We start from the raw sequence: 18822 nt of genomic DNA on the forward strand, positions 1-18822 counted from the left end.
ATGGCATCCCATCTAGTTGGTTCAGCAACTACTTGATGAAGGAATCCATCAGCTATCGCATCTAGGAAAATCTGAGCCCTATTATTATTACTAGCACTGGTCCTCCAGTTTATATCTGGGAAGTTAAAGTCTCCCATGATCACGCAGTTTCCATTAGTATTTACTTTATTAAAAACATTAAAAAGGGCTCTATCCATATCCAAATTAGATCCCGGAGGTCTATAGCACACCCCAAGCACTATCGTAGGAGAGGCTTTACTAGTTTTCTTCCCCAATGTAATTTTTGCCCAGACGGACTCTGTCTTATTCATTGCATCGCTTCTTATTTCTTTACATTCTACTTCATCATTGATATACAATGCTACTCCACCACCTTTACCTTTGTTTCTGTTTTTCCTAAACAGCACATACCCTTCAATACCTGTAGTCCAGTCGTGACTACTATTCCACCATGTTTCTGTTATCCCTATAATACCTGGTTTCACTTCCTGCACCAGTAGCTCTAGTTCCTCCATTTTGTTACCTAGGCTCCTTGCATTGGTGTACAAACATCTTAATTTTTGCTGTTTGGCCTCGCTCACATTTTGTACCCTATTAGGCACAGTCATTCTACAGCCAGTATAACCTGTTAGACTAGTATCCACACTGCCCTCGCTCCTTATATACATTCTCCTACCCACGGCAGTATCCTTTCTTACTGCGTCTTCTTCCCTCTCAATGCTAAAATCTGGCGTGGAGATTTCCTGGACATCTCCCAACCATCTCCCCCTAATTCCTAGTTTAAAGCTCTCTTTATCAGTTGTGCCAGCCTTGATCCTAGAAGTCTATTTCCTTCCCTACTCAGGGAGGGATAGCTCAGTGGTTTGAGCATTGGCCTGCTAAACCCAGGGTTGTGAGTTCAAACCTTGAGGGGGCCATTTAGGGATCTGGGGCAAAAATTGGGGATTGGTCCTGCTTTGAGCAGGGGGTTGGACTAGATGACCTCCTCGGGTCCCTTCCAACTCTGATATTCTATGATTATGATTCTATGAAGTCCATCCCGAGAGAACTGTCCTCTGTCCGTGAACGCCTCCCAGTGGCCATACATCCCAAAGCCCTCCTTATAGCACCACTGCCTAAGCCATCTGTTGACAGTCATAATCTTGTCACACCTTTGTTTCCCTTCTCTAGGAACAGGAAGGATCCCACTAAAGATCACCTGAGCCTCGATTTCCTTAAGCGTCTTCCCCAGCCTAGCATAGTCTCCCTTAATACTTTCCAGCGAGAATCTAGCCGTATCATTTGTTCCCACATGAAGGATAATTAGGGGATTCTTTCCCGCTCCCTTTAGGATCCTTTTCAACCTCAGGTCTACATCCCGTATCTTAGCACCCGGAAGACAGCACACCCTTCTATTCTCTGGATCAGCTCTAGTTACAGGCCTGTCTATTCTTCTCAATAAAGAGTCCCCGATCACATAGACCTGCCTTTTCCTGGTGACAGTGCTATTCTCCAGTCTCTCCTCTGTTCCCTCTGGCTGCAAGTTCTTTCCATTCCTATTTTCCCTTATAATCCTCTTCAACCCATCCTGTATCCTCCTGGGGCTCATATTTGGTGTAGTCTCCCTTGACTCTTCCGCTTTTCCTATAGGACTAGCCTCTCTTCTCTTCTTCCTTACCCTTCCACCTTCAACAAGTATCTGCTGAGCCCCTTCATTTTCCAACTCTGCAAACCTGTTCCTAAGCTCTATTTCTCCTTCACTAGCCCGTCTTTTCCTCTGCCTGGTTCTTTTAGTCACATGCTTCCACTGACCACTTTCCTCCCCCAGTCTCCCCTCAAAATTCCCCAGCCCTGCTTCCATCTGTGAGTCTGAGCTTTTCCCTTCAGATACCTCATATCTTTGCTCCATCATCTGCTCAAACCCCTTCCTGAACTCAACGAGACTTTCCACCTGCATCTCCAAACCTCGGATCTTTTCCTCCATCAGCTCTATCAGACGGCATTTCATGCAGAAAAAACTCTTACCGGTTCCCCCCTCCAGGATCATGTACATACCACAGCTTCCACATCCAGTCATCCTCAATGTGTCTTCCACTACAGGAGTCACTCCCACAGCTGCCTCTGTATCTGTCATCGCCTTCCCACCTAAATCCTGTTAATCTGGGAAACACAAGCCACACCAAAAAGACCACCCCCCCAGCAAAAGCAAACCCCAAACAAGCACCACAATACAAACTCCCCTTGCAAACTCCCACTCAAACTCCCCTGTTTAGAGCTCTGTTTGCTAGCTCCTGTGCCGCTGCAGCTGTCTGTGCAGATCTCAGCATATGGTCATTAGAGCTGTGCAAATAGTGGAGATTTTAGTTCACTGGCAGTTCTGAAAAATACAATTAAAATATTGTTTCTGGTTAAACCCAGTGATCTGAGGTCTGGAAAACCAGCCTTATAGTGAGAGACGAAAACAACTCCATTTGCTGAGTTTATCCAAGAGATTAGGTGCCATGAGCAAAGCCTACAACTTCCTACATGATATGGCTCTTTCATCTAGCACCAAAAGACTACTCCGATGGCTGGATTCTAGACAAAGTCAGGCTAGTGATAAGATGCAAGTGTTTAAGAGTGAGGGGAATTTACCAATGGAGCAACTGGTCTAGGGACGTGGTAGATTCTCCATCACTTGAAGTCTAAATGTCTCTTTCTAAAGGATCTGCTGTAGCTTGAACAGAAGTTGTAGACTTCATGCAGGGATGGTGGGTAAAATTCTCTGGCCTGGTTTCTCAGGAGATCAGACTAGATGGTCATAATGTTCGTTCTGAGCTTAAAATTGATCAGCCGGCCTCGCCTAGGCTAGGATACCCAAGTGTTATGTTAGCACTTCACAGGATATGTCTACACTGTCCAGCTAACCTGGGCTCTCAAAAGTTTCTCCAGTTCACACAGAAAAAATCTCTGGCCTGGGTCCGGAAGTGCTTTCAGTCTGGGCCCACTGACCCAGCTGCAGGGTCGGGTTAGAGCCCAGGCTCTGCTTTAACTCAGGCTGGAACCTGCCTGCTTTACAGTGAGGCTAAATCACTTGAATATGGATAGTCCTCCAATGCCCTTCCCACAATTCCCCCCGAAGGACAGACGACCTCTCCTGCCACTGATGCTATAGACTGTGAAAGAAGCCTAGAGCGTCTGAGCGCAAAGAACCATGGGCTGTGCCCCCAGACACAGATGTGAGTGAGTGCAGAGACAGTAACTCCAGTAGGGCTTTGCCGTGGAGAGGCTAGGCTAACCCAGGTGCTCAGACCCGGGATAACTGTGCAGTGTAGAGAGAGCCAAAGGTAACCTGGGCCAGCTAATGCCTGCTTCACATAATGCCTTAAAACACCTAGTCTGGACAAAGCTGACGCTTTATGCGTGTGTTTCAGGACACGAAGGCAAGATTGGAATGGCAGCAATACGACTGAAGGAGGGGATGGTTTTTGATGGTGAAAAACTCTACACACACGCCAAGGATTTCTTGCCAAATTACGCCATTCCTCGCTTTGTCCGCCTGCAGGTAAGAGATCCTTTTGCCTGGCCATTTAAGCCTGGGGGGCTGAAGAACCTTGACTCAGTAGGTAAATTGTATGGCCAAAGGCTTGACCACACTGTGGTTCATTATGAAATGTACTCAAGAGGCCAAATAACCAATGTCAGTCAGGTTTATTGCTATAAGCCAACAGTACCACAGTATAAGGAAAAGGTTCGGTGTGATACCAGTCTCCGGAAAACCATCTCATGCCGCATTGTTAGAACCTAAACATAAGAACGGCCACACTGGGTCAGACCAGTGGTGCATCTAGCCCAGTATCCTGTCTTCCGACAGTGGCCAGTGCCAGATGGTTCAGAGGAAATGAACAGAACAGGGCAATTTATCGCATGATCCATCCCCTCTTACATTCACCTTACACAGAAATTGTGTTCCTCAGTTACCCCCGTAAAGCTGTCTTTGTATACCCTGCCTCTTTTCAAGTAAAAGGTACTTCTGTGTATGTCATGTGAGACTAGATTTAATCAATCAGCTTTCTACCTACGTAACCTAGTCCAGCACTGGCAGAACTTCTTCTGTTGCATCTCCACTTGGGAGCTGTGCTAGCATAGCTAAACCAGCCAATGCTCTGAGTAATCCTTCCTCCATGGGGGATGACCAGAGACAAAGCTAAAATTCTAGAGCTAAAAGCAACAGCCTCCACCTCTTTGAGCTTAAGGAGCAACTCCACTAGCAGGCTGCTGCAGTAGACTCTTATCCTTTTATGTGGCAAAGAGTGAGGCAGCTCCTGCAGCACTTTGTGTGTTTTGTTACATAGGACGCTCTGGAGGTCACAGGGACGTTCAAGCAGTGCAAAGGACAGCTGGTGAAAGAGGGGTTCAATCCAGCTCTCATCAAGGACCCCCTGTTCTTCCTGGATGAATCGGAGAAGCGTTTTGTGCCCATGAGCCCTCAGATCTACAGCTCCATCCTGGACATGAAACTGAAACTCTAAGGGTCTTGCTGCTGCCTTCTGTAACTAATGTGTTAACGGGCCTAGCAATGAAGCCAGGATGCCCCCAATTTGGTTTTCTCAGGATCCATCCAAGGAGGGGTAATTGCCTCCAGTTCTGTTCTAATCTGGTGATAATCTCATGATTTTGTAATGATGGCTTTGTGCATCATTCTGCTCTCTGAGAATCTTGCAGAAAATATAGGGGTTTTTTTGGCGGGTGGGAGGTTCTTTACATGTGAATTTCACCCTTGAAACCTCTCACCCTCTGTTGTAGCTCATATTGAACTCCATGATGTGGAAAAGATTTGTGATTATAGAAGTGAGAATTTTTTTGGGGGCGGATAGTAAATGTGCCCCCCATGCATTTTTCAGGGCACTGAAACTAATTGCAAATTCCATTCAAGTTCGTAGAAAAGTAGGGGAGGAAAGACCTCAAGACGCCATCAGGTCCAGCCCTCCACGCTGAGGTAGGATCAAGTAAACCTAGATCACCCCTGACAGTTGTTTGTCCAACCCATTCTTAATAACCTCCAATGACAGGGATTCTACAACCTGTTCCACGGCTTAACTACCCTTTCAATTAGAAAGTTTTTCCTAATAACTAACCTAAACCTCCCTTGCTGCAGATTAAGTTCTTATTAGTTCTTATCCTACCTTCAGTGGACAAGCAGAACAACCAATCCCCGTCCTCTTTATAATAGTCCTTAGCATATTTGGAGACTGTTATCTGGTCCCCCCTTCAGACTTCTTTTCTCAAGACCAAACATGTCCAGTTATTTCAACCTTTCCTCCTAGGTCAGATGTTCTCAACCTTTGATCATTTTTGTTCCTCTCCTTGGGACTCTCTCCGATTTGTCCACAAATTCAGTGAATAGTTTTGGCCAAAAAAAATCCCCGAAAACCAACATTTCAGAATGGTTAAAAAGGTTCATTTTGAGCTGTGCCACCCGGAGTACCTTTCCCAGACCTGAAGAAGCACTCTGTGTGGCTCGAAAACGTGTCTCTCTCACTGGCAGAAACGGTCCAATAAAAGATATTACCTCACCCATCTGGTATCTTCATGTGGAATCGATAGTTAATGTCATTTTGAATTCATTTGAAATGTTCTGACCTGAATGGAGTTTTTGGAGGTTTGTTTTGATGAGCCAAAAAAAACATCAGTTTCGGTTTGAACCAAACCCAGTTTTGTTTTGTTTATTTTTAATTTCCGGTTTGGACACCTGGCAGGAGTAAGAACCCACAGCTAGTCAGGTTACCAGCATCAGCGTCAGCCCCAGGTGGTGGGGCTCAGGGCTCCGGGCTTCAGCCCCATGCGGTGGGTTTCAGCTTTCTGCCCTGGGCCCCAGCAAGTCTAATGCTGGTCCTGCTCAGAGGCCCCAGTGAAACCTGATCCCCCTCCTGCCCTCCAAACCCCTCAGTCCCAGCCTGGAGCACCCTCCTGCACCCCTGACCTCCTCCCACACCCCAACCCCCTGCCCAGCCCTGATCCCCCTCCTGCCCTCCGAACCCCTTGGTCCCAGCCCGGAGCACCCTTTTGCACCCCAACCCCTCATCCCCAGCCCCACCCCAGAGACCGATCCCCCAGCCGGAGCCCTCCATCCCCCCACCCCAACTCCCTGCCCCAGCCCAGAGCCCCCTCCCACACCCTGAATTCCTCATTTCTTGCCCCACCCCAGAGTCCGCACCCACAGCCGAAGCCCTCACATCCTCCCACCCCTCAACCCCCAATTTTGTGAGCGTTCATGGCCCACCATACAATTTCCATACCCCAATGGATAATAAAGGGCTGTATAATCTAGTGCAGAAAGGCAGAGCAAGAACCAATGGGCAGAAGATGGAAAATCCAGATTAGAAATTAGGCACAAGTTTGTAACGGTGAGGGTGATTAACCCTTGGAAGTGGATTTGCCATTGCTTGATGTCCTCAGATCAGTACTGGATGCCTTTCGGGAAGACATATTTCAGTTAAACACAAGTGACTGGGCTTGATACAGGGTAATTGGGTGAAATTCACTGGTCTGTGCTGTACAACTAGTTAGACTGGATCATCTAAAGGACTCTCCTGGCCTTAAAAATCTATAAGTCTGGGAAGAGAGTTACAATACTGAATTGAAACATGTACAGAATGACCTTGTTCTCTGCACTAGAGTGGCTCAGAAGATGGTTATACTTTTCCGCAAGGAAAATTTCAATTTTCCATTGAACAATCACATTTTCTGGAGGGGAGGGATGGCCAAAAACTTTTGTTTTTTTCAACAAAACAAAATGTTTCATTTAGTCAAAAACACCGGCAAAATGTTTCAGTGGAGAGTTTCACGCACTCTGCACTAACCTCTCCTACCTAGAGTGTCTCTGCAACGTAAACCTCAGGTTTATTTCCATCAGTACTGATGGTTCCCCAGCATCGTGTGTGTTGAAAAATGAAAGCATGTTAATTCCCAGGACAATCAAGCCAGCACTGTTACTATCTCTGAATCTGCTTTAGCCAGACATATTGGGAACACAATGCCAGAGCTCTGTTTTGTGTGATTTCATCACAATTTCCGCGGAATTTGTTTTTCTCTCACCATTTGCCTTTGAACTATCTTTTTGAATCCAAACTGTCACCAATATATATTTCCATCCTTTGTGGCGGTGAAAGTAATTTTGAGACAACCAATGCAGTGAATCCGCAGACAGCCTGAAAGCATAACTCTGAGGAAAAGGAATGGTCTCTATGCAGTTCAAACAGATGTTAACTCTGAAACCTAATGATGATTATTTAAATTTCAGTGCTGTTCTACAACATTACGGATCACTTTTCAAGAAACAGCTGGTGACTATGCATATCCCAATCAGCTCCTATGTCTCACCAGCAGTACTGGATTTACCATGGTGCCGGGCCCTCAGTCCAAAGGGGCCCCGGCCTGACCCGCTCTTCTCTGCCCCCCGCTCTCTCCTGTGGGGGCAGAAGCTTGTTGCTGCCGGCTCCTGCTGCAGCAGGGCAGGCTCCACTGGCAGCCAAGCTCCTCTCCCACCTCTTCTCCTAGCATGCTGCGTTCCCTCTCCTCCCCCTTTCCCTGCCACCGATCAGCTGTTTGCCGGCAGGAGGGAGGGGGAAGAGCAGAGCCTCAGCATGCTCACTGCTCCAGGGAGGAGGAGGAGGTGGAGAAGGGGGGGGTGGGACCTTGGGGAAGGGGCTGGAATCAGGGCTACCCCCTCCAGCCCCTTGCTGTGAGCACCCCCACAACCCCAGCCCACACCCCCAGCCCCCTGCCCTGACCCCTGCACCCCCTCACACCTCCCCAGCCCCTTGTCCTGACTCCTGCACCCCCCCACATACCCAGCCCCCCCTCACACTCCATGCCCTGACTCCTGCACCCTCCCCCACCCTGAGCACCAAACGGGAGCTCCTGCACACACCCCCATTCCCACCTGCACCCCTCACACCAAACAGGAGCTGCCCCAGGTAAGTGCTCCATACCCCAACCCTGAGCTCCCTCCCTCACCCTAGCTCCTGGCCGACCCCGCACCCCAATGTTTTTTACATTTTTTTTCTAAAACGCTCTTATCCAAAGCGCTTTACAATAGTTAGCTAACGGTACAAACAATATGTGGAAAGATTATTAAATGGTCCGTTGAGACCCCCAGTGATCTGTGGAAAAATATGCGAGACTACAGGAACAACCAAGCTACCTCACTTTATTTTCATTTACTTGCTATTACTTATAGGAGGAGGATGAAGAAAAAAAGAATGAAAAATGGGGGCGAGGGGAGATCAGAGAGAATGTTCTTTTTCTTGGCTGGGTCCCACGGAGGGGCCCCAAAAATGAAGCTGAGCACAAGGCCGGGGGCCCCCACTAACTCTAAATCCACCCCTGGCGGTCACATCACGTGGGCTGGGGATACTGTGTCAGCTGATCCGCAGTCTCCAACCTACCTGGGCAGTGCAGCAGACATGGCCCTGCCCACTAGCTCCTCTCCACTCCCTAGCCCACACACCACTTGCTTCCTCCCCCCCGCCCGCTTAAAAATGATTGCTTGCCTCTCCCCCCTCCCCCTCGGGCTTTTCTGGCAGCCCTGTTGCCCGGTATCCAGTTTTAGACTGAAAACTCCAGTAGAAAACGGGACCTGAGTGTCCGGTTAGTAGCACTGACTGGAAACTAAAAGTCCGGTTATAGGAGTAACCACATTAACCTCCGCTCCTCCCACTCCCAACACCCATTCCAGAGGGCTGGAAGAGAACCGGTCCTGCTGCTGCGGGAGGGGGGCAGCTCAGTGCAGAGAGAGACAGAGACTGGTCTAGAACCAGGTAGGTACCCGCTCTATGTGGGCACAGGCGCGGGGGAGGGATCCTGTTTACCCCCTCCCCAGCCTTGCTGTGCTTGCAGTTTACCCCTGGCCCCTCCCTTGCTCCAGGGACCAACCCTAGCTCCCGCCCCGCTGTGTTTTTGCCCCTGGCCCCTTTTACAATCATTCCCCGGGGGCCCACAATTATGTCTGGTGCCGGGCCCACAAAAAGTTAATCCGGCCCTGCTCACCTGGTGACAAAAGCCACATGTGTTACCTACCCAGCTGCCACAGTCCCTGGCTTCCACCACATGCCTTCTAGTTATGCCTTCTCAATACAGGGTTCTGCAGCACCCTACAAATGTGAAGACCATGTGAAATGAATGGAACATCACAATAAATAAGGCAACCCACTGTGCCAATCTCCTATTTATTTTGCGACATTCCTCCACCGAAAAGAATTTAAATATTGCTGCCCATTTGGCCGGAGCGCTTAGCCAAAACTTGAGGCCTTGTTTCCGTCAGGGAGAGAAATGGATGAGATGAGTCAGGGATATTCATGGTGTAATCTCTATTTACTGAAAAAAAAGTCCTGTGTCCTTGAAGAGAGTAGAAACAAACCACAGCAGGCAGGTTCCTGGCTGCGAAATCCCCATGTCTGCCCCTCCAGCAAGCTCTGTCCCCAAGAAGCTCCATCCCTGCTCCCTCTCGGACTCACACTCCACCTCCCGGCTTCCTGCTCCCAAGCCCCACAGCCTGCGCCTCATATCCCAGGCCCCATATCTGCAAGCAGGGACAGCCCTCCATCTGCACGACCTAGCTCCACCCTGCCATACGGCCTGGTGCCTTGGATGGTTGCTACCCAACTCTTTCCCCTGCCCACCCCAGCTGTTTTTAACCACATAAAGGGACTAGACTGAGCCTTCTGATGGGCTGTGATTGTTCTTGGACTGGAGACCTACCTATTGGCAGCCACTAGCTCCCTCCAGCACAAAGGAAAAGCTGATGCAAAATTTCCAGCCTGTCACACCGGATTGCTGCAGAATCCAGGCGACCAGGCTACAGAAGCCATGTGACTATGCGGCAGAATCGGGATGCCGCTCGGCGTGGAATACATGAATCCTTGCTAATGGTAAGAAATTAACTGCAACAGTGATATCCGGTAATAGTATGCACCCAAGAGGGTGACCACATGTCCTTTATTTTAAGGGACCGTCCCTGGTTTAATTGATTTGTCTCTTAGAGAGATCACCTTCCTTTATGATAAGATGTATTAAAATGTATTAAATATGATAAAGTACCATTTAAACATTAAATAGAAGCTTATGCTAATTGCATTGGACAGAAGAAATGTACGTGTGAGAGAAAAAATATGATATGCCAAGAGAAATGGTGTTTCCCTAAGACATCCCTTCAAATATTGTCCCTTGTTTCTCATGTGGTTTTCCCCTATTTCCATCCAGGAAAGGTGGTCACTCTCCACCCAAAAGGATGCTGTTTTCTGACTGGTTTCAGAGTAGCAGCCGTGTTAGTCTGTATTCGCAAAAAGAAAAGGAGTACTTGTGGCACCTTAGAGACGAAGAAATTTATTAGAGCATAAGCTTTCTAATAAATTTGTTAGTCTCTAAGGCGCCACAAGTACTCCTTTTCTTTTTGTTTTCTGACTGTGTGGTTAGCATGGAAGAATTTTGCACCTGGAGCGGAGCCTGAGGTTTTACTAGCCCTTGAAACAAGCCATCATGAGTAGCCTGGGGCTGTTAGCACAGGTTTCACATGTGGCCTTTATTTAAGTTGAATTTAAGGAATTTTCTCTGTATTATAAGCTTCATTGTGCAGATAATTCAGGTTACAATCACAAACACATATACAAAACTTGAGAGGGCCCATATAATAGCCAGCAGTGTATTCATACTCACATCCCCAAAGATATTATAGAGTCAGGTGAATCTCTCAACAGGTTGTCATCAGTGGAAGTGTGTGTGGGGGTCTCCTGATGGAGTCTTCCTACCCTATCTGGATCAGGGAACTGTTTTTATCCTGTGTTATGGCCACTCCTACCATACTTATACATAGGGCCCTACCAAATCCACAGTCCATTCTGGTCAATTTCACTGCCATAGGATTTGAAAATTGGCAGATTTCACATTTTCAGATGTTTAAATCTGAAATTTCATGGTGGTGTAACTGTGGGGGTCCAGACCCAAAAGGGATGGGGCAGGGTTTTTTTCCCCACTAATCTGTTGTATGGGGGTCATGGGATTGCCACCATCACTTCTGTGCTGCCTTCAGAGCTTCCTGCAGCACGGGGAGGCACCCAGAGATGGGTCTAATCTCCCTCTGAGAGCGACCATGCAGGGGAAGGACAAGTCCTGTCCCTCCCCAGCTCAGCTAGGACTCACAGCTAGGAGCCCCTGGCTGGGGTGCTCCCAGCAATATGGGGGAGATCAGATTTCATGGGGAAGGGCTTATTTCACGGTCTGTGACACATTTTTCATGGCTGTGAAATTGGTAGGGCCCTACTTATACATATGCATGACAGTTCCCCCCGCCCCCTTTCCTCTTCTGTACTTCTACACCCATCAACTTCAGGGTGCCCCGTTTTTCATAGGTTATCCTCTTTGTTCCCCTTAGTCTCATTAGCATCGATGTACACACATCCCCATGGTAATCTGCGGTGAGAGCGGAATTTCCCATGATGGTATAATCAGGTGTCTTGTGGTCTAGATGGATACACTGTGATGTACCTTCCCGGACATCACCTATTGGCACATTCTTTACAGCCATCTTGTAACTTTACTCATACAGGGTAATTCCTGGGTCACCTACTTATGTCAACCCGCCATAGGCCTGAGGCCTAGTGTGGCTAAACTGAAATCTTACAGGCCTTAGCCTGTAGGCCTTGAACGACAACATTACTTGGTTTATATACTTAATATCAGGTTTTAGAGTAGCAGCCGTGTTAGTCTGTATTTGCAAAAAAGAAAAGGAGTACTTGTGGCACCTTAGAGACTAACAAATTTATTTGAGCATAAGCTTTCGTGAGCTACAGCTCACTTCATCGGAGTTAATATCATCACTCATTAATTGATTATACCTAACCAAAACAATAAATCCATTAAATTAAATTATTGCTTTGATGGGGTGAACACTATTGAAAATTAAGAACCCCCCATCACATACTAATTATACATTAATACACAGCTAACATTGTAATTCAATACAAATGTAACTTAAAACATAAGTATACTTAAAACCTATTAGGGACTGAAATAATTGGCTGCACACGTCTTAGATTGGATAATGTTATTTATAGTGCAGTAGCACCCCCAGCCAAGTTCATTGCCCTGGGGTGCGATAATACAGCTAACTCTTAAACAGCACTTTTTGTCAGAAGAGCCCAAACTGCTTGACCAAGGAGGTCAGTATCATTAGCCGCATTTTACAGATGGGTAAACTGAGGCACAGAGCAGTGCCTTGACTTGCACTCAGAGGCAGAGCTGGGACTAGGTCCCAGGTTTGCTGAGTCCCAGGATGTTGTGCTAGCCACTAGGCTGCACTGCCTGCCCTCTCCCTAGTACTGCCAACTCTGAATGTTCAAAAACAATGTGTGAGGTGGGCAAAAAAACCCCACAAGACTGGCTAAAACCATCCTGAGATTAATAAATAAATAAATTTCTTCACCTTCCTGGTTTCTAAGTTTCAGGTGCTCGCTCAGGTCATGGTTTCAAGGTTTTCTCTGCAGCCCCCAGGGCGAGGAACTTCCTCTTTTGTAAACCAGCAGCTCCCAAATGCCTTCATGCTGTGCCCCCATCTTTGGGCTTACCTCTGTTCACACAACTCCTGGGGGTACTAGACAGAGCCCTGCAGCCCAATGGGACCTGAGTACATGAGCTGGTTTTGGCTCGGGTCAGCCCCCCTTCTCCTGTACTTTGGTGAAAATGTGCCGACAGGTCGCAGCGCTGCATGGCAGATGCTGTGCAGTGAGGTGGTGGCAGGCAGCAGGGGTGGGGCCCACATGTCTTGTGACCACCAGTAAAAGGGTTCACTCACTCACAATTGGGGATACCCCCTTGTGGCTGGGTCTGGGGATCAGCTCTTGCCTGGTCTTGCACCCCCTTCCTTTGCTCACTCACCCCATGGCCCCTCTCACTCTCTGGGACTCAGGGTGTTCTCTCTTTGTGACTCGGCCCTCCGGCCTGGTCACTATGTAGTTTTCCCTTTCCAGGATATCAAAGTCTCACTGGACCAGCTCTCTGAGTGACTTTCACAAGTCCTGCGTCACTTCCCAACTGCTCGTAGGGAAACCCGAGTCCTCCCACTATCCCAGGTTCCAATCAACTTGTGGAACTCCTTGCGAGGGGACGATGGGAAGGCCAAAACTATAACTGGGTTCAGAAAAGAACGAGATAAGTTCTTGGAGGATCAGTCCATCAATAGCTATTAGCCAAGATGATCTAGGACCAACCCCATGCTCTGGGTGTCCCTAAACCTCTGACTGCCAGAGGCTGGGACTGGACGATCACTCGATAGTCGCCCTGTTCTGTTCATTCCCTCTGAAGCACCTGACAGTGGCCACTGTCGGAAGACAGGACACTGGGCTGGAGGGACCATTGGTCTGACCCAGTCTGGCTGCTTTTATGTTTCAGCCCAGGGACCCTATAGTCAGCAGACAAGGTCTCCACTGTCTCAGCTCTCACTGCTCTTTCCCTGGTCTGGGCTTCTAGGAGGCCCCACCAAAAAAGGATGACAATTCAGATGCCCCCCCTTCCCAACTCATTCCAGTTCCCAGCATGAAGGGTTGAGTGTGGATGCTGGGAGAGTGACACCACAGCTCGGCGAGTCCCTGCTGAATTCCCCCTTCTCCCCGAAGCGAGGTTGCCCTGCTCTAGTTTCTAGATTCTAGTTGTACAGATCCGGCAGCTCCAGCACTGTCGTCGCCAGCATCCAGCATCCGACCAGCACTATCTACTGAGAGTCCACTGAGACCCCAAAAGGAATCCATATTGGGGGAACCAGTGAGCCTGGCTGGAGTCAGAAGAGGACCTCACCCCAGGGTGGAGATAAAGAAAGGTGGGTGAGGAAATGGGAATTTTCTGTAGTATTTTAATGTGAAGTATGCATGGCAGGGAAGGAATTGCTACAAAATGGGGTGCTAAAGGATTAAAGAGCCGCTCGTGGGGCAGAGTGGGAGGTTTGAGGATGTCCAGGTCACATGACTGTCTGGGGTGGAATGATCGGGTCATTAAAGGACTGGCTAAAAGTCCGATGAAGACAACGGAAGCCCCAGTGACTGCACAATTGACACCTAGCAATGGGACGCTCCGGGCAGGCGGAGCGTGTGGACTCAGCAGGGGTCTGCAGGAGGACAATGGACCAAAGGGTGACAGGAGGCTACAATAAGACCTAGCTTTTGTAGAGACTGGGGAGCTCCCCTGGGATTGGGCAACAAAGGGAGGAAGCCAAGACAGTTTAATCAGTGGCACGGCTCAAGGGAGCCCTGACTTGGCTGATATGGATGATAGTTTAAGCTCCTCTGTGCTAAATTACAGACTTCCCAATGCTGGGTTCCGGCTGAGTAACAAATCCCGCTCTGCTTGGAAGAGCTGCCTGGTGTCTCTGCAAATACTCATGGAGTAGGGTGACCAGACAGCAAATATGAAAAATCGGGATGGGGGTAGAGGGTAATAGGAGCCTATATAAGAAAAAGACCCACAAATCAGGACTGTCCCTATAAAATTGGGACATCTGGTCACCCTATGGAGGTGCAACGAGCCCTGAAGAGGGAACAAGTCTCTGAGCAGCCATCTATCTCAGGAGGATTCGCTGAGCAGGAGGGTAGGAGCCATGGGGCTCAATCTCGGAGGCCTTGAGGCCACGGGGTCCTGCCCTGAAGGAAGAGTAGGACTCCTTCTGGGGCTGGCCCACTGAAGGAGCTTTGGAAAAGCTGGGAGGTAACCCGAATCCTGTGGATCCGTGACAAGAAGTCTTTTAAGCCGGCCGGCACCACAACGCACCATCTCAGGACACGCAGCGTCAGCGTACCATCTGCCTCAGCAAGGCGATGGCGAGGGAGCTGGGATGGGAGGAGTTTGTGCATGTTAGATGGCAGGGGACTGGTGTATTTATCAATGATTAATGAACCTTATATCCTGCCTTCCCCAGATCCTATTTTCCTGTTCCCCACCCACCCCCTTCTCCCAAGGTCCTCCCTCCTCTTCCTGCCCCCACTTGGCCCCAGACCCCCGCTTCTTCCAAAACCCCAACCCTGCCCCGCCTCTTCCTGCCCAATTCTGCCCCTCTCCCAAATGTCCCTGCTCCTCTCCCTGCCCCCCCCAGCACCTCCTGCTGGCCAGGGAACAGCTGATCGTGGCAAGCAGGAGGTGCTGGGAGGGACGGGGGAGGAGCTGATTGGCAGGGCTGCTGGCAGATGGGAGGCACTGGGGTGGGAAGACGGGGAGCTGGCTGCCGGTGGGTGCTGAGCACCCATTATTTTTTTTCCATGGGTGCTACATAGTTGGTGTCCATGCCACAGTGTTATAAAAGGGCACTTTGCAGAATCACAGAAATGTAAGATTTGAAGGCACCTTGAGAGATCCTCTAGTCCAGCCCCTTGCATTCAAACCCTTTCTTCTCCCCTCAGGTGGAGCAGGGACTTGAGCCAGCCCTAACCATTGGGCTGCAAGTTATGAGGCAGGGACTCCCCACCCCAGCCTTGCATTTTGTGTAGGCTCGCCTATGGGGGCCTGATCCGGTAGGCGAGCTCAGCGCACACTTACAGGGTTGTGCCCCTCCAGTGTGTTAGGAAGAGGAATGCCCATCTGCCCCCAGTTTGTGAATCGTTCTGGGGCCTAGGCAGCTGGACACCTGGCATGGGGCTGCCATGCGTAGTCTCGAAGGCAGGGGCAGGGAGGTCTGACTGCAAGAATTTTGGTGTCAGGAAAGTTTTAGCACCTGTGGAGTTCAGTGGCTACTGTGCGGGGGACTTTGTGAATTGCATTGGGGCCTGAGTCTGGGATTTAGGTGTTTCAAGAGGGCAGCTAGGTGCCTAAATCCTTTGGCGAATCCAGCCTTAAGTGACTGGCCCACGGTCATACATGAAGTTTGTGTCAGAGCAGTGACTTAAACCCAGAACCCTAGGTTTGGGCCCTCTACTACATGCCTCCCACACCCTAACCCACATAGAACAGGCCAGGGCTGTTCACCCTGCACTGAAGTCAGCTATGCAGATGAGTTAGTGTCCAGGGAAGCAGTGTGAACTAGTAGATAATGTACTGAAGTGGGACGCAGCAGACCAGGGGTCTATTCTAGTGCTCTTGGGACAGTCACGTCCCCTTGCTGTGCCTCAGTTTCCCATCTATATAAAGGGCAATATGATACTCACTTCCTTGGTCAAGCGCTTTGAGATCTGTGGATGAAAGATCTGTATATTATTAGCATCAGTCCAGTCCAGATTTTTAACACCATGTAAAATGAATCTCATAATTTAGAAGGGGGAAAAAAAGAATTAAGGGACTGCATTTTTTTTCCTGCTCTTCACCTTCTGTAGTCTTTACATGTGTGCAAAGGGGTGGCATTTTACACTAGTGCAAATGATCACACAAAGTGCAAAGCAGAGGAGCCAGATGCCCCACAGTTATTCATAGATTCCAAGGCCAGAAAGGACCACTGTGGTCATCTAGACTCACCCCTGGTGTAACACAGGCTAGAGAACTGCCCCATGATAATCTCTCGAGCAGAAAAACATCCCATCTTGATTTTAAAATGGTCAGGGATGAAGAATCCACCACAACCCTTGGTAAGTTGTCCCAATTGTTAATTACTCTCACAGTTAAAAATGTGTGCTTTATTTCCAGTCTGAATTTGTCTAGCTTCAACTTCCATCCATTGGATCAGGTTCGACCTTTCTATGCCAGATTGAAGAGCCCATTGTTAAATATTTGTTCCCCGCGGAGGTAGTGAGAAACTGGGATGAAGTCACCTTTGCTTTGTTAAGCTAAATAGATGGAGCTCCTTGAGTCTGTCACTCTCAGGCAGGTTTTCTAACCATTTAATCATTCTCGTGGCTCTTCTCTGAACCTTCTCCAATTTATCAACATCCTTCTTGAATGGTGGGCACCAGAACTGGACACAGGATTCCAGCAGCAGTCGCACGAGTGACAAATGCAGAGGTAGAATAACCTCTCGTGCCTACTCCAGATTCCCCTGCTCATGCATCCCAGGATTGCATTCGTTCTTTTGGCCACAGTGTCACACTGGGAGCTTGTGTTCAGCTGATTATCCACCATGAGCCTCCCAACTTTTTCAGAGTCGCTGCTCCCCAGGATGAAGTCCCCTATGCTGTACCTATAGCGTGCATTCTGGGTTCCTAGATGTATAGATTTGCATTTAGCCAGATTAAAACGCACATCATTTGCTTGCTCCCAGTTTACCAAGTGATCCGGATCACTCTGAATCAGTGACTCATCTGCTTCATTATTTACCACTTCCCCAAGTCATGTGTCATCCGCAGACCTTTTCAGTGATGATTTTATGGATTCTTCCTGGTCATTGATAAAAATGTTTATGTTAATGATGCTCAGTCTCAGGCCATAAACGAACTATCACCAAGGGCCCCAAAAGGTTTTGTGTTTTCACCCTCTTCCAATGCACCTGGGCATAGGACCGGGTCTGTTCCAGCACTGAAGTCCCTATGAGTGTGTCTGCACAGTGAAGGAAAAGCTGCGGCTGGCCCGTGCCAGCCAACTCGGGCTTGCAGGGCTTGGGCTGTGGGACTGTTTTATTGCTGTGTAGACTTCCAGGCTCGGGCTGGAGCTTGGGCTGTAGGACCCTGCCGAGTGGGAGGTTCCCAGAGCTCAGGCTCCAGCCCCAAATCCGGAAATCTACACAGCAATGAAACAGCCCTGCAGCTTGAGTCCCATGAACCCGAGTCAGCTGGCAAGGGCCAGCCATGGGTGTCTAGTTGCAGTGTAGATGTACCCTATGTTACCAGTAAAGAAAGCTTGAATAGAAAGGAAGAGAAAGCCTACCACACTGTCTTCTATTTTTCTGACCCCTTTTCACATTGTCCCTTACCCCTGAGTTCCTGTGATGGGATGTAGTTGCCACCCCAGCCCTGAACAAGTAGAATGATGCCAGGTGGGCCAAATCAGCCAAACAAAGCTGCAATCGGAGATGATGTGTGGACAGCGCTAAAGAGAAGCACTCACCTATGAGGGGACAGGAAAGATTCTTTAAAACCAGGAGGCTGGTAACACTGTCATGGGGGGAAGCAGGGAGGAAGCCTGCAGTCTATGCGGTAAGGGAGAAGGAAGAGGGGATAGGAATCCATGAGGAAAGGTTAAGAGAGAGGAGCCCGATTAGGAAGGCTGGTGAAGGAGACGCTCAAAGAAGTATGGTAGGAAGTAGTCCAGGGAAGAGAGCAGTAAGATTCAGAAAAGGGCAACAAAAATTATGAGGGGTATGGAACGGCTTCTGTATGAGAAGAGATTAATAAAACTGGGACTTTTCAGCTTGGAAAAGAGACAGCTAAGGGGGGATATGGTTGAGGTCTATAAAATCATGACTGGTGTAGAGAAAGTAGATTAGGAAGTGTTGTTTACTGCTTCTCATAACACAAAAACTAGGGGTGACCAAATGAAATTAATAGGCATCAGGTTTAAAACAAATAAAAGGAAGTATTTCTTCACACAATGCACAGTCAACCTGTGGAACTCCTTGCCACAGAATGTTGTGAAGGCCAAGACCAAAACAGGGTTAAAAAAAAAACTAGGTAAATTCATGGAAGATAGGTCCATCAATGGCTATTAGCCAGGATGGGCAGGAATGGGTGTCCCTAGCCTGTTTCCCAGAAGCTGGGAGTGAGCAACAGGGGATGGATCACTTGAATTACCTGTTCTGTTCATTCCTTCTGGGGCACCTGACACTGTCCACTGTCGGAAGACTGGATACTGGGCTAGATGGACCTTTGGTCTGACCCAGTAGGGCCATTCTTATGTTCTTTTTTTGGGAAGAACCAGATCTTATCTGCTCACTGTAGAGCTTTAGACTGGATCCCAGAGTAGAGG

The 18822-nt window shown here is 48.7% G+C and overlaps 2 protein-coding genes across 4 annotated transcripts in view; one reads left to right on the forward strand and one right to left on the reverse strand.

The window, feature by feature from the left end:
• The window catches only part of SLC27A5 (solute carrier family 27 member 5), a 36561-nt gene extending 30897 nt beyond the window's left edge, over window positions 1-5664 (forward strand). For 2 of the 3 annotated variants that reach the window (XM_038381124.2, XM_038381126.2), the window contains 2 exons: window positions 3393-3523; window positions 4314-5664. In XM_038381124.2, coding sequence (XP_038237052.1) covers window positions 3393-3523; window positions 4314-4490 — 308 coding nt within the window. In that variant the 3' untranslated portion in view covers window positions 4491-5664. Of the gene's footprint in view, window positions 1-3392; window positions 3524-4313 lie in introns of those variants that run through there. The other variant, XM_038381125.2, reaches the window with a different exon arrangement.
• Window positions 1-18822, reverse strand: part of LOC119846933 — a 323834-nt gene that overhangs the window by 271944 nt on the left and 33068 nt on the right. The window lies entirely within an intron of this gene.

Source organism: Dermochelys coriacea, chromosome 23 (assembly GCF_009764565.3).
Source record: "Dermochelys coriacea isolate rDerCor1 chromosome 23, rDerCor1.pri.v4, whole genome shotgun sequence".
In the NCBI taxonomy this organism is placed as follows: Eukaryota; Metazoa; Chordata; order Testudines; family Dermochelyidae; genus Dermochelys; species Dermochelys coriacea.